This window comes from Rissa tridactyla, chromosome 1 (genome assembly GCF_028500815.1).
Source record: "Rissa tridactyla isolate bRisTri1 chromosome 1, bRisTri1.patW.cur.20221130, whole genome shotgun sequence".
NCBI classification, from domain to species: domain Eukaryota; kingdom Metazoa; phylum Chordata; class Aves; order Charadriiformes; family Laridae; genus Rissa; species Rissa tridactyla.
This window is the reverse complement of record NC_071466.1, coordinates 169,568,482-169,582,977: the sequence shown is the minus strand read 5'-3', so window position 1 is coordinate 169,582,977 and position 14,496 is coordinate 169,568,482. Positions and strand designations below refer to the sequence as shown.

The 14,496-nt window shown below is 46.4% G+C and overlaps 1 protein-coding gene across 1 annotated transcript in view; it reads left to right on the top strand.

Annotated features, from left to right (window-relative positions):
• The first annotated feature begins 2,427 nt into the window (after positions 1-2,427).
• The window catches only part of PLXNC1 (plexin C1), a 72,717-nt gene continuing 60,648 nt past the window's right edge, over positions 2,428-14,496 (top strand). The window contains exons 1-2 of the mRNA XM_054204734.1: positions 2,428-3,393; positions 13,663-13,785. Coding sequence (XP_054060709.1) covers positions 2,428-3,393; positions 13,663-13,785 — 1,089 coding nt within the window. The remainder of the gene's footprint in view (positions 3,394-13,662; positions 13,786-14,496) is intronic.

Below are 14,496 nucleotides of genomic sequence, written 5' to 3'. Positions count from 1 at the left end.
CTCAGGTCCTAGAATAAGCAAATTTGAAGCAGAACACTGCTGTTTTGGCAGTCAGAGAAGTCTGCAGCCTGAGGAGCCGCTGCTGTTCTCTAAGACTAGAATAAGCCTGGTCTCACCCATTTAACCAAATCAGTCACTTGGTGAAGTACATGTGGCTTATTTTAAACATAAAGCCCGAGAAACAGGCTGTTTGATCAGTTCTGAAAGCCAACAAATGTAGAGCTCGGTGATCTTGCAAAGGGAGGGATGTCTGCAGAAGGAGACCTATTGCTGGATGTGCTCTGTGGCCAGGACCAAAGATGTCCTGCAGAAAGGAGGTTGGTGTAGCTTTCCCGGTTAGCCTCACAGGTTGTGAGCAAGATGCAGATCACAGAGAGCTTTATATTTGCACTGAAAAGCAACTAGAAGGCAAGGTGGTGTCTAACGCACTCCAGCGTGACGCGTTCAGCCTCCATTGCGAAGCTGTATAAATTGCATTTCTGTACACAATCTATTTTGGTGATATTGGCACAAGGATTTACTTTGCTTACGTGCTGACTGGAAGTTCAGTCCTGCACAGGGAGCTGCAGGCAGTGTTTGTTAGTGGGCAGAACATCTCTTCGCATCTGGCGAGAAGAAAAATGGCGCAATAATTCTGTTCCACATCCTTTGCTACATTTTGCTGATTTTGGACACATTTTGGAGTCACTGTACAAGAGATAAGCAGATGAGTTGTGGGGGGCTCTGAATTCCACAGTAATATTTGTCCTAGACGCTGACTGCTGCAAGACGGTCAAATATTTTTGCTGACTAGAGCAACATCAATTCTTGCACAATAACTGCCGCTGGGTACAGTAATGGAGAAAGATAATAAACATTTGCTAACTACATCGCACTTCCCACTTGAAAACGTTGAGCTTGACTCGTTTATACAGAGGTTACTTTTGTACTTATTCCTGCTGTAAAGCTACTTTAAGATAAAAGCTGTGTAAATGGAGGGTCAGCTGGCCTCTCAGTTTTGAACGTTATGTCCTTTTCTCAGTAGGAGTGGCAATGGGCCCTATGCCCATCCTCTGCCAGAGTTTCCAGAGACACCCCTGAGAGATCATTAAAATGCATCTTTCCTACCTTTCATAAGCCCATTTTTCATTTAAAATTCAGCAAAATGGTAATTTACCGTTAGCTGAGCATGTGGCTTATACTTCTCATTTTGATGAGCCTCTACCAGCAACTACCGAGCGGTAAATAAAGCCAATTGGTTGCACCGTTCAACATGGTCCAGGCTGCCCAGGGAAGTGGTGGAATTGTCATCCCTGGAGGTATTTAAAAGATGGGTAGACATGGTGCGCAGTGATATGGTTTAGTGATGGATTTTGTCACTGTTAGCTTGACGGTTTGGACTCGATAATCTGAAAGGTCCCTGGACAGTTCTATGGTTGATTCTATGGTCCACCCTGCCGCTGAGCAGGCGTTGGGTGGGCGTCCATCCCGCAGCGGCACAGCTGGAGAGGGCAGGGCTTTTCGCCTAGCCTGCTGAACTCGGGAGAAAGCCCACAGCCTTTGTTCTACCTCAGGCAAGACCATGAGATTCCCAAGTAGAGATGAGCTGACACCTCAACCTTCCCGCTCAGGGTGCCAGCGATCGACTGAGCTGCGGGGGTGCTGTGCAGCAGGACGGTTATGGAGTGTATTTTAACGGGTATAAGCCGGGTTTCCAAGTGTGCAGAGGGGGGCTGCCGCTGCCCGGCAGAGCCTGATTCTGCGCCCGCACCCCCGCGCCCACCAGCGGAGGGGCGCCGGGGCCCGCCCCCCGCTCAGCGTCCTGACCCCCGGCCCGCTGCCCGCACCGCTGGCCGCAGGGAGCCTTCAGCCGGGCAGGGACCGAAGCAAAGCGGGGTGCGCTGGGGCCGCCCTGCCCCGGAGGGGACCCCGTGAGGGACGGGGCGCTGGGGGCGCCACCGGGGGAGGCGCGGAGGGCGCGGCTGCCCCAGCCGGCGGCCAGGCGAGGTGGCCCGCCTGAAGCGAGGCGGCTCTCGACCCCCCTCCGCGTCCCGCCACGCCGCGGCGAAGGGGCCGCTCCCAGCCCCAGCCCCAGCGGCCAAGGTGGGCTCCTGCGCCGCCGCCGCCGCCGCCCCCCGTCCGCGGCGAGGCGGGCCGGCGGGGCCGGGGGGCGGAGGGGGAGCGGCGGCGCACGGCGGAGAGGTGGCTCGGCAGCCCTCCCGGAGGAGCCCGGCCCACCTCTCTCGTACAGGCAACCCCCTCCTTCTCCTCCCTCCTCCTCCTCCTCCCCGCCCCGAAAGAGGAACTCGCCGCCCGGCCGCGGCGGAGGGAGAAGCGGCGGCGGCAGAGGCAGCGCGCCCGGCCCCTCCGCGCAGCATGGCGCAGCAGCGCCCGCCGCCCGCCGCCGCCGCCTGAGGCGCCCCGCGGCGCCGAGCCGAGCCCGCGCCCATGGCGGCGCCGCCGCCCGCCCTCAGCTGGGCGCTGCCCCTGCTGGCGGCGCTGGCGGGCGCCGGCGGCCCCCAGAGCTTCGAGCTGCCGGGGGCCCGCATCGACAACATCGAGGTGAGCGGCCGCGGCGTGCTGGTGGCGGGCGGCAGCTGCCTCTATGAGCTGTGGCCCGAGCTGCGGCTCCGACGCCGTGTGGTGCCGGCGACGGCGGAGCAGGGCTGCGGGGAGCCCCCCGGCGTGCGCAGCAACCTGCTGCTGCCCTACGAGGAGGCCGGCGGGGTGGGCGTCGTGCTGGCTGGCTGGACCGAGAAGGCCGGCACCTGCGAGGTGTGGGAGCAGCCGAGCTACCGGCAGCGCCTGAACCGCAGCGAGGTGGTCAGCTGCCTGCCCGACGGTTCCACCGCTGGCGTCATCTTCCAGCTGGCCGACACCTGGTACCTGGCTGTGGCGGCCACCTACTCGGCTCGCCCCTACAGGAACCGTCTGGACTGTGAGCCCTCCCAGTCGGATGAAGCGACTGTCATCACGGTGCGCAGCGTGGTTGACCTGGTGTCCAAGGAGGAGCTGGGCATCATCAAGCGCAAGAAGGAGCCTTTGCACTTCGTCGACGCTCTCCAGTGGGGGGATCACTTCTTCTTTCCCTACTACACGTTAAAGGCCAGGCAGGCCAACAACACGGAGCCACCCAGCATGGCTGTCCTGCACCAGCTGCGCCCCTCAGAGGGTGGCCTTTCTTTGAAAGGGCACGTGTATTTGGAGTGTGGTTGCAGGAACCTCATCGTTTCCTCCAGCCTTGTCAGCCAGGGCAAGTGGGGCTGGTGGGTGGGTGTTTTCCGCCGCAGCCGCGACCCCGAGGCCTTGAACGAAAAGGCCTGGAACGACACTGCCGTCTGCATCTTTGGGATGGAGGAGATGAAGGAGCAAGCCTGTGCATTCACGCACTTCAGCATAACCGGGAACAGCTGTGTAAGTCTAGGCATCGTTTTGCTAAGCTTTCGTCCTGCACGCTGTTGTTGACACTGTTGTTGTTGTGGCTGGTGTCACTGTGCATGACTGGTGGGGTGTCCCTGACCTGATGGCACGTGAAGTTCACAGGGAACTTCAGAGCCGCGCCAGGCTTTGTGCATCAGCCCTGGCTCCATCAACCTTAAAGATTTCTAAAAAGCTGATCCTTTACCAGATGCTGGAGTGTCCTTCCCACCTACGTTTTGGGAAGGACATCTCTGAGGGCGTCCCGGGTCAGGCCTGAGTCTCAGGCTCCTCACTCAATGCACCCTTTTCTGACAAGGATTAGTCGTACTTCATTGTATTTTCTGTACAGCCTAGATAAAGCATCTCCTACCTTATTCTGTGCATTCACATCTCATGTCGTTGCAGCTACATCAGAAATTAAAAAAAGCCCATCAAATTGACTCCTGTGCACTGGGCTGTGTGCGTTATTATCCACATTGCTCACTAGTTATTTATGGTTGCTAGTTCGGTGGTAGGACTTTCCCAAGCCTCCCAGGATTGGCCTTTCTTGAGAGGGCTCACAGCCACCCTACCCCCCCCCCCCAAAACTGTACGCTCAGCAGACGGCAATAGGCGATATGTCTTTGTTGTTGCAGTGGTTACGTTTTCACAGGCAGTGGTATCCCATGGAGATCCCCTGGTCACCTACTTCTCTAACACTCTCTCTTCAGCTCCTTCCTCCTTTTGAGGGTGAGCTGTGCACATGGAGGACAGGGTGGGCAAAGCTACCAGCTTTGCTGTGGCCTCGGTAGCTAGTAAAGAAATGAACTAAAAACGAAATTCAAGAAGCTAAAAATGTAATTCAGGAGAAGAAGGTGCTTTTGTAAGGCCCTTCCGTGCTTTTAAGTCACACTTAGAAGTCTTTTCAGAGCTGTGGCAAAAGGAGCAATGCTGAAAGGTATCAGGGCCAACTGTAGGGGATCAAGCAAGCCATCATAAAGCAAGCCCTGGCCTCCTGCAGCTCCCCCACCATCCAGGGACTTTGCAGCTTAACCCCTGAATCCTTGCTGTGTTATGATGGGAGTTTGTTGGAAAATTCTTGAAAGAAGTGCAGTAGATTTACTGTCGTTCCTTGGCTTCCCAAATCCATCCTGTAGCAGAGTGCAGTGCTGAGATTCTTCCAAATGCAGACTACTGGAGGGATCGTGTGATTCAGTCTGCCCGTCTGCCTGCTGAGTTGAGAGACTATTGCCAGTGTTAGAGGATGTAGTTACAAATGAGAACCCCATATGTGGGTGAAACAACTGTGCTGAAGTAAATAGTGAAACTCTCGCCACAGAGCTGGAGCCAATCCTTTGATTTCCAGTGCCAGTTTATAGCTTACTGCGTGATTTCTGTGCTCTCGCAAGGCAAACTTGCTGAATGAATTTGAAGTCTATTTGCTAGTTGGATCTTTAATTTGTATTCCTTATTCCTAATTACTCATGGGGTTTCTTTGCGAGGTGCCTTTTGAGCCTGCAAAGCAAAAGAAAAAAAAAAGGAAGCCTCTCCGGGCAGCAGATCCTTTATAAACACTTTCCAAAGCCCCACACTAGAAACTCCAGAAAAGTCTCATGGATTTCATAGGGTAACATAATGCAGGTAAGGTCAGGCGGGTATTTCTGTCTGACTGGTGTTCTTCTCAATCCCCCGTCCCCATTGCCTCCCATTACCTGAATATGAAAAATCAACAATCCACTTGTTTAAGGATCGATCTGATTCACATCAGACTGCCGTGACTCCAAAGTTACTTTCATGTCCCAGCAGGCTTGTCCCTCCTGGAAATGTAGATTATATTTGGGTACAATGCTGAAGAATCCCAACTTCAAAAATTATTAGAAAGATTGTTTGCTTAACATTATGTCCCTAAGTATGGCGATGTTATTAATCGTGATATTTTGGCACAACAATAAATACAGTTTACCACCGACAGGAAAGTGGTATTTTAATATTTTGTGAGATAGCAGGACATCTGGGTGTTGTGTAGTAATATGACCTGTAACATTACATGTCTAATTATGCTCCCTTTTTAAGCTAATTATATGTGCTTATGATGTATAAACATAGAAATAAATGCATGTAGTTCAGCTTTAATATGTTTTTTATACTACAGAAGGTTAGGCTAGTCTATTGCAGAGTAGGTTTGGAGATGACAGGCCCATATGCTGCTGCTTCTGGGTTGTTTTAGTCCAGATCCTTCTACTGTCTCTCACCAAATCATGGGAATCCCTGCAAATGTGGAACGTGCTCTTGGGCTCAGAAGCGTGTGCGGGCTTCAGAACTGGCAGGAAGATGGTGCGCAGCGTGTGGGAGAAGTGTGTGCTATAGCTAGCAGTGGCTCTGGCCAGAAAGGAGTGCCTGGTAGCACAGAGCCGTCGCGGGTACGTTGCAGTACAATGTGTAGGAATGGCAGCAAGCAACAGTACTTAACATGTGCCTTAAAGCCCAGTCTTTTAAAGGCGGTGTTGGTACTGAGGAAATGAATGTGTTGCAGCATTGTGATTGCCGGGAGTGCAAGATCTGTACGGTGTTTGTGGTGGGTGGACCATGCTGAATGTCAGCCTGACTTTTGCACTGCAGATGCCATGTGTTGCGGGTCTTAGTCTTCTTTGCTGGGTATGGTTGAATTCTGGAGCTCTGGTGTGATGTGATGAGGTACACGGATCATGGCCACGGACTGTCAGTTTATGTAGGAATGGAAAATCAAATTTTTTCACTACAGGAATGCAATTTATAGTTAAGACTATACATTAGGGAGTAGTGTCAGTTTGTTTTCCTTTTGATCTTGTCATTCTTTAGATTTCTGTCATTATTCTGGTTACCTTTAGGCAAGACATACTCTTACCTGTCTGCACTCACACAGCTGCTTGTATATGCGCTGTGTTGGCACCGTGCTTTTCAATAGTACGCTGCAAGAGGGACTTAGCCTGAGGTATTTGTGGTCCTGAATTCCCTGCTATACTACTGCTGCATGTTCTACTCTGAACTCGTTCCTGTAAGGTACTGAGCTTTCTGGCCCTAACCCAGTAAAGCACTTAAGGGCATATTTAACATTGGGCATATAAGTAGTTCCATCATCGGCAAGGGAACTGCCCATGCATTTGAAGTTAGGCATGAACTTGAGTACTTCACTGGATTGGAACCAAATTGCTCCGCATCCTGTAGGATCTCATTGTAGGCGTGTAATCTCTTTAGCCGTGCATTGCTACTTAGGCCAAAGTTGACGTTTGCATTATGTTTTAATGATGGATTTGAGTCTGTCATTCAAAATTAGTAATTTTTAAGATCCTCGCTTACCAACTTTATCAAAAATTAAGTGACTGCTGCAAATTCTGGGGAATTCCTTTTTATGAGAACTAGCTAATTCTGGTTTTGTTTTGTGCGGTAGTGTGCACAAAGCATTTTGTCCTAGTTGTATGTGTTTATTCTGGACATGTATGATATTGGATTCCCAGAAACATGATCTCTAACTAGCAAGAGGCAAGTAGTGTCTTGGATGAAACTACTCTGAAAACATTTTGCAGTTTTACGTTCAGATTGTTTTATTCTGATCCACGTGTCTCTTAGTTTGGATTATATCTGCGTATACACGCTGTCGAGGTGTATGCGTTAATGGACTCGCTAGCATAACCTGCATGTACGAAAGCACATCTTCTTCACAATTTCCGTAGTTAATATCTGTGAGTTTGCCAAATCTCATTCTCCTTTTCTTTTCAGAAACCTGACTGAACACTAACAAACATTTTTGGTGGATCACAATTAGGAAATCGAAGCTCTGTAGCCAGTACATAGGAGGAATGTTGGAATTTGTCACAAACTTGTTCCAGTAGCTAGTGAGCTTTAAGAAGGCCTTTCCTTCTGTTGTTCTGTGGCTGAACAGGAGCTACTAGAGTCTCAGATCTCTCCCGGAGATCCCAGGATCTTGTGGGTCACAGCCACGCAGAGAGTTGAAGAACCGCCCAAATTAGAAAACATCAACAAGAGAGAGTTGTAGGATGTTACCTAACCACAATGACAGATCTGAAAATGAGATTTGCCATTAAAAAATGTTGCATGGGAAGAAAAGGATTCTACAGTTTTTCATGGAGAAAATCCAAAAATATGTTAGGCGTATACCTGTAAGACAGAGAGAAGTTGATGTAGTTTATATTGAGGTATTTATTTTATGATGTGCAAAGGCTAAGTAGCTGTGATAGCTACTGAATGCTAAGCTATCTTGCTTGGATTTTCATCTGGTATTTAATGCAAGTAAAGATATGTAACAGTCTGTTCTTTGAATTTTTGCGTTTTTCAGTGGGTGATAAATATGTGGGTTGGTATATGCCCCTTAATTTATCTAGCATAATTTGGAATCCTAGGACAAATCCTAGCTGGTATAAGCACTACTGAAATTAGATTTTGAAGTCAACAGAGTCACATCAGTTTAATCATGGCCATTAATTTGCAGGAATGACATTTGAATTTGTGTGGTAACTAATTCCAAAATGATTCATGGCCTTTTATTTAAGGAAAGAATTACAGACTTCTAAATATCATTTGGTATCAAAATTGATCCTGTAATTAATTTTCTGGTAGTAAAGTCATCTTCTGTGTATTACCAGACTGCTAGTATTTCATGTGATGTTTGACAGGTTTCTAGAGTTAACATTTCTAGAGTGGATATTTCTGTCTGGTTACAATGAATTTTCAGTTCATCCCTGTTTAGTGTGGGAAGTAAGCCATAGAGGACTCGTAAACTCTCACATTGTCAATAAGAAGGAGAGTTCCTTTTACTCATCTGGCTTCACTGGGTGTTCTTAGCGGAAACGTTTGGGAGCTTGGGGGCTCTTGAACAGAGGATTCACTTCCCTGGAATCACAGAATCATTCAGGTTGGAAGGAACCTCAGAGGAGGTCTCCAGTCCAGCCCCCTGCTCACAGCAGGGTCAGCTCTGAGATTAAACAAGGTTGCTCTGGGCTCTGTCCTGTCAGGTCTTGAAACCTCCAGGGATGCAGACTGCGCAATATCTCTGGACAACTGGTTCTGCTTAATTGTCCTCATAGTGATGTTTTTTTTAAATCTTCTATCCACTAGAAACCTCCCCTGTTTCAGTTTGTGTCATTGTCTCTTGTTGTCCTGCATACACCTCAGTCAAGAGCCTGGCTCTGTTTCTCTGGTCCCTCTGAAATTATCTCGTCTGTAGGCTGACCCAGCCCAGTTCCCTCAGCCTCTCCTCATAGGGCAGGTGCTCCAGGCTCTTATCATCGCAGTGGCCCGCTGCTGAACTCATTCCCATTTATCAAGATCAGTGCTGTACTGAGGGTCTCATCATTTCATCACAGAAGGCAATCAGGTTGGTCAGGCATGATTTATCCTTGATGAATCCATGATGGCTCTTCCCAGTCACTTTCTTCTTCTTGTGCCTAGAAATGCACTAGAAATGGCTTCCAAGAGGATTTGCTCCATGATTATCCCAGGGAAAAAGTGAGACTGACCAATGTGTAGTTCCTCAGGTCATCCTTCTTGACTTTTTTTGAAGATGGGAGCAGAATTTGCCTTTATTCAGTTGTTGGAGACTTCTCCTGATCTCCCCAACTTTTGAAATATGAAAGAATGGCCTCGCAGTGTCATCAGACAGTCTCTCAGCATCTTCCTACGGATTCCATCTGGTTCCCCCGGGACTCCTGTAAGCTGAGATTTCTTAAGAGATCCCTGGCTTAATCCTCTTCCAGTACTGGTAGTTTCTCTCCTCCTTGTACTCTGTAGGTACAAAGGATGACAAGACCTTGCTGGTTAAGTCAGAGCCTTATCTGCATCCACTGGCAGTAAATCACCTGACCTATTCAGCACCTGACCCACATTTTCATTGTTTATTCCTTTATTGCTCATGTGGTAGTAGAAGCTTTTCTTGTGGCTAGTTTCAACAGCAGGTGAGCTTAGGCTTTCCTAACACTGTCCCTACATGTCCAGGCAGTTTCTCCTTAGTTGCTTGTTCCTGCTTCCACCTCCTCTGTACTGTTTTTCTGCATTGTCGTTCAGTCGTGACTTCCCTGCTTAGCTAGGGGCCATCTTCTGATGTGTCTGCTTGTTTTCCTGAGTTTTGTGCTTGGAGGAGGATGTCCTGAAAGCCCTACTAGCTTTCCCGAGCTCCATTTCCCTTCAGACCTCTTGAGGGATCCAACTAACCAGTTCCCTGAACAAGCTGAAGCCTAGTCTCTGGCTTTGTACTCTGACGTTCTTTCCTTACTTGCCCCCAGAATCCTGAGCTCAGTTATTTTATAACTACTACAGTGAAGGCTGCCATTGATTGTCACATCCCCGGTCAGTTCTCACTTGTTTGTGAGAAGCAAATCCAGAAGAGCATCACTTTCACTGTCCCCATAGGATTAACAAAGCCTGGCTTTCCATCTCTTTCACTTTGCCTCCAGTCCCGATCTGCACTAGGCAATGCCTTTGGTGTCCATGTGGGTGTGCAACAATGGGTAGTGGTCCAAGGGATGGAAAATCATTTGCAGTCTCTCTGTCATGTAATGGATAGGGGCCCCTAAAAAAAAAAAAAAGAAAACCGTTGTACTGTTGTAACAGCATGATGGTTTAGCAGTTGTGTGCCTTCATCCTTCACAGGAGGGAATCTCCCAACCACGGTCACCCACCACTTCCTCTTGCTTTCTGCCAATACTCTGTTCAAGCTCAGTTGGCTTCAAAGCCTTCCTTAGTGGAGCTTGTTCTCCCTTATTGGTTATTAGGACACTTTATCAATTCTGTAAACTCAGACCTGAGGGCAGAGAAGGAGTGTCTCTGCTACTGCAAGAAGTCCCAAATTTCTAACCTCCCCCATCTCAGGAGTCTCTATAAACCTCTTGCTCAAACATAGCCTGTATCTGTCCCTCCTGCCTTGCCTCTGCAAGGTCTCTGTGAAGACCCTCTCATTTCCTGCTTCCTTCCTTCGATTTTTTACAGTCTGCTTACCTGGTGTGGTTTGTCCTCCTAGCATTGCTATGCAGTACACAAATTAAAAAACCTAATGTAAATAACATTTTGGAACAGTTCATCTCCTCATTCCTCAGCCCTAATAAAGTCTCGCTGCATGCAGCAATATTTAAGTTTGTTACCCTGTGATATAATAAAAATTGATGCAGGAGGTTGAAGGGTGGTGAAATTAAGAAAGAAGAATGAGGATCCAGAAGTTTTTTCCCTCCAGGAAAAACATCTATGTATTGTTCCAGTGTTGACTATTGCTATACACTGCTCACAAGTCTTGTGTTCTTTTGTATAGCTGCATCTGTTCATTCACTCTGATGCTCAAACCCTTTATTTAAACTTTTTGGCCAGCTGCAATATGTTGAGTGCTGCGTGAGCTAAAAATGCTGCCCTTCCCCCTGAGCCATGCAATGTAAAATAATCAGGGGGAAATCAAGACAGAAAGTAGAAGTGTGAATATGGTTGCTGCAGCTGGAATCGTGTGGAGATAAATCTGAAAATGAGATGCAAAATAGAAAATGAGTATAAATACCTTTCATCCCAATAACCAAACAGCATAGGGAGGTGAACTTAAAAGCAAAACGTAAGTTAATTCAGGACACCTCTAGGCTTATTTGTGCACGTGAAGATTTTAGGGGACTATAGAATAGAACAGAGGGTAGAACTGAAGAATTAAAAAAAGAACAGCCTTCTAGAGCAATATTGTCTTTTCTTTTGCTTTTCTTGTTTTTGTATGGAACTGAAAATGTTACAGGATAGACAGATGATCGTGGAGATGAGTGACTCTTGAAGTATAAAGGAAGTTTAGACTGTAAATGCATTTTAAGGATGGATTTAGCTGTGAAAGAAAAAGCTTGGGAAGGCCCTACAGTGCTGTAACCCATTAGTCACAGTGGAAGAGGTAAAAGGGCTTGTTAAAAAAATAAATGCACATGGAAAGGGGATGACAGAAGGGTGAAAGCAGCAGCTGCACCCTGGAGGGAATGGGCAAGCTGGAGAAATACATTGCAAAAGAGAGAAGGCAATTTTTGTTGTGACTGCCCACCGTCTAATTTCTCCCTCTTCTTATCTGTATTAGCTCAGTGTCGCATTGACCCTCCCTCTAGCAAGCAGAGTGAGGGGAGGAGGCTTCCACACTTGTCAGTATTGGTTCTTCAGTCAGATGAGGAGGATGCACTGATATGACACTAGTTATTTTACTAGTATGTGGGTCAAAATAAAATCTGGCAGCAAAGCTTTCCGGAGACTGGGTCAGTCCTCCCCTCTTCTTTGGTTTTATTGTACAGAGTCTGCGAGGTGGTTTGTTTTCCTTACACTACTATATGGTGTACTGCAGAAAAATGAAAAAAGAAAAAAAATCCTAATTCTGGTGGAAATCAAAGCCTGGAAGCTTCACCTCCTCACTCCTTAGCTTGGGTGAAGGCTCATTGTGTGCACCAGTGCTGGAGTTTTGTTACCCTCTGATCTAATAAAAAAGTGAGTTAACTTTTTCCACCTTAAAATGCTTGTAATCACTTTTTCCTTGCCCATATCTAAAGCAGACCTCTGTGGTACTGGAGTTGCATGCCTAAGTGGGTTTTACTGAAGTCCTGTGCCAGTGCATGACAGTTCCTGTGTCTTCTTCCTCCTGCAAGAAAAAAAAATTATCTTTAAATATGAAAGTTAATCAAGTCTTCTTTTACACCAAGTGGCTGTTCTTGCAAGCTAATTAAAATAATTCAGATGACTGAAAAAGATTTTAATTGACTTAGGATTGCAGTTTAGAAAAAAATTATTTCTATATGGAAAGATTCTTTGGGGTTAAGCCAGCATCCTAGCATGCAAGTGAGTTGAATTCGGCTGTTACTGTTTTAGGGTTTGCTTCATAACTTTGAGAAATGCCTTCACCTTGCTGCAAAAGGTCAGTTTTGATGGTCTGTTCTCACACTTTTTCTTGTGCATCAAAGAGAAATAGGTGCTTGCACTCAGAGGGTTCCTGTACGTTTAGGAATCCGTCCTTGAGGCTGAGATTCTGGGCTTTGTAAGCTGACCTACTGGGCTTGTTCCCAAGGACCTGGTCCTACTTGAGCTCTTTCCCCCAACCCTCCATATCTGCCGCTCCTTTGTGCCAGCACTGGTGTCCGTGCAGCCACATGTTCATGTGATGAGGAGAATGACTTAAATGAAAATTTAGGTCGGTAGATGGATTTACAGACCATTTTCTAGACACACCATTTCCTTAACTAGGCTCACTGGAAAGCATTATACTAATAGAGGGGAAGGGGAGGTCAAGCTTGGCTGTGGTTGGACCTATTTGGAGAGCAGGTGGGATTACGCTTTCGGAGTATCTGCCACGGAGATTGACTTAAAGCAATTACAGGACTGCAAAACTGAGATACTGCTTGCTAGGGAGATATCTGGGCTGGTAGGGAGTTTGGGGCAGAGACCATCTCTCACCTGGTCAATGACCTTATTCTCATACATCAAGGCTTCCTTTCAGCACTACAGTCAGGGTTATTTGTTTTGGTTTTCTCTTCCACAAGATACAGGGATTTCCTGCATGATGTTTTCGTTCATGAGCTGCTTACATGTGTTTGTCACTTAACTTCCTCCGGCTTGGACAGAGAATTGTAGGTAACATGTTGATTTTAAAGTTCACACAGGTACATTTGTGTTCTTCCTGACATGAACTTTATGCTGCTTTATCTCATTTTTGTATTTATGTAATACGCAAGTCTCAACTTCCTTAAGTGTAAAGCAGGAAACCAGAAAGGGGAGCATGAAGCTCTGCATTTTCTGACACACATATGCACACAAAAAATTCTGTTTGTTTGAAGTGCCTCCGTTCTCTAGAATATTTACATGCCTCTAAAAGTGGTTGCTGACTGTATTTTGTAGTCTTCATGATAATTGCAGTCAGGTGATGGCAAAGCACGCCTTCATTGAGAAGAACTGGCAATTCAGAATAAGCCCAGGGCATTATGTTCCAAAAAAGAGAAATTCTGTTGCAAAGTAACTTGCTGCTGTTAGGCCAAGTCTGTGTCTCACTGTGGGCAGTGATTTAGCCGCAGTTGATGTAATCTTTGTTACAGGTATGACTAGTTGCCGTGTATAAAAAATAAGTAGATTCATGTACCATTTACAAGGGTATGTTGCTCTGAAATCGTGTAAGAATTAAAATAGTACCCAAAGTGTTGTCTAAAGTTCAGCTCTCTGAGAATCTTTCCAGGGATTCTTCTTTTTCTTAACCTTTTGCATTATGGGTGAATGATTTTGTAATAGCTTTCTCTTATATCTGATTTTCAGGACGCACGATCAATCAAGAAATTACCTACCTTGATTCACTCTGGATTAGTGGCTGTTTATGGCACAGTTGTTTTGAATCAGATAGTTTTGTTTTTGGGAACAGATGATGGACAGTTACTGAAGGTAAGCTGAGTGTGGCAGTTCTTCCCTCCTCCATCAGCTGCTGCTGTGTTCAAGTGGGTAAACGTTTTCTGGTTTAGGCACTGTATCATAAACAGATATAATCCCCCGAATCTCTATTTCTTTTTCGTTTGTTTGTGAAGTAACTGCAGTATTATTACTTGGAGAGCAAGATAACTTTCAAAAGCAATTATGTACCCTGCTTAAAATTCATGGAAACATTTCATTAAACTGCTAATGTCCACAGTATCAATTTATGGGGTGTGGAGTTCTCAGTTACTCTGTCTTTTGTTTCCTTCCTTGCTTTGATTTTCCAGGAGAAATGTTAAATATTGTTAGATTTTGGAAGCATATTTATTTGTTTGTTAGCCTATTTGTGTGATGTGAATAGCTGTCCGTTAGAGAGAAAAGCCAAGATTCATTTTGCCTTAGCTTCTGAATAGTTGACCTACACTAGCTTAAATCGATCACCTGGAAGTGAAAGTCATCTTATCTCCTTCTCAGACTTTTCAACCATCCAGTCAAATGTCTTTTATACTTTAATTTTTTTTGGGGTTTTGCAAGAATGTGCATTTCCTGTCTACACTGCGAAGGGTGACTCTCATTTTTTGTTTTTATTAAGCAGGCAGTTGGAGAGGAATATAGTAGAGAGCTTGAAAAGCTTTTGCCCGTTTGATTTCACTATGTTTTTCATAATGAAAAATGAAATTATAG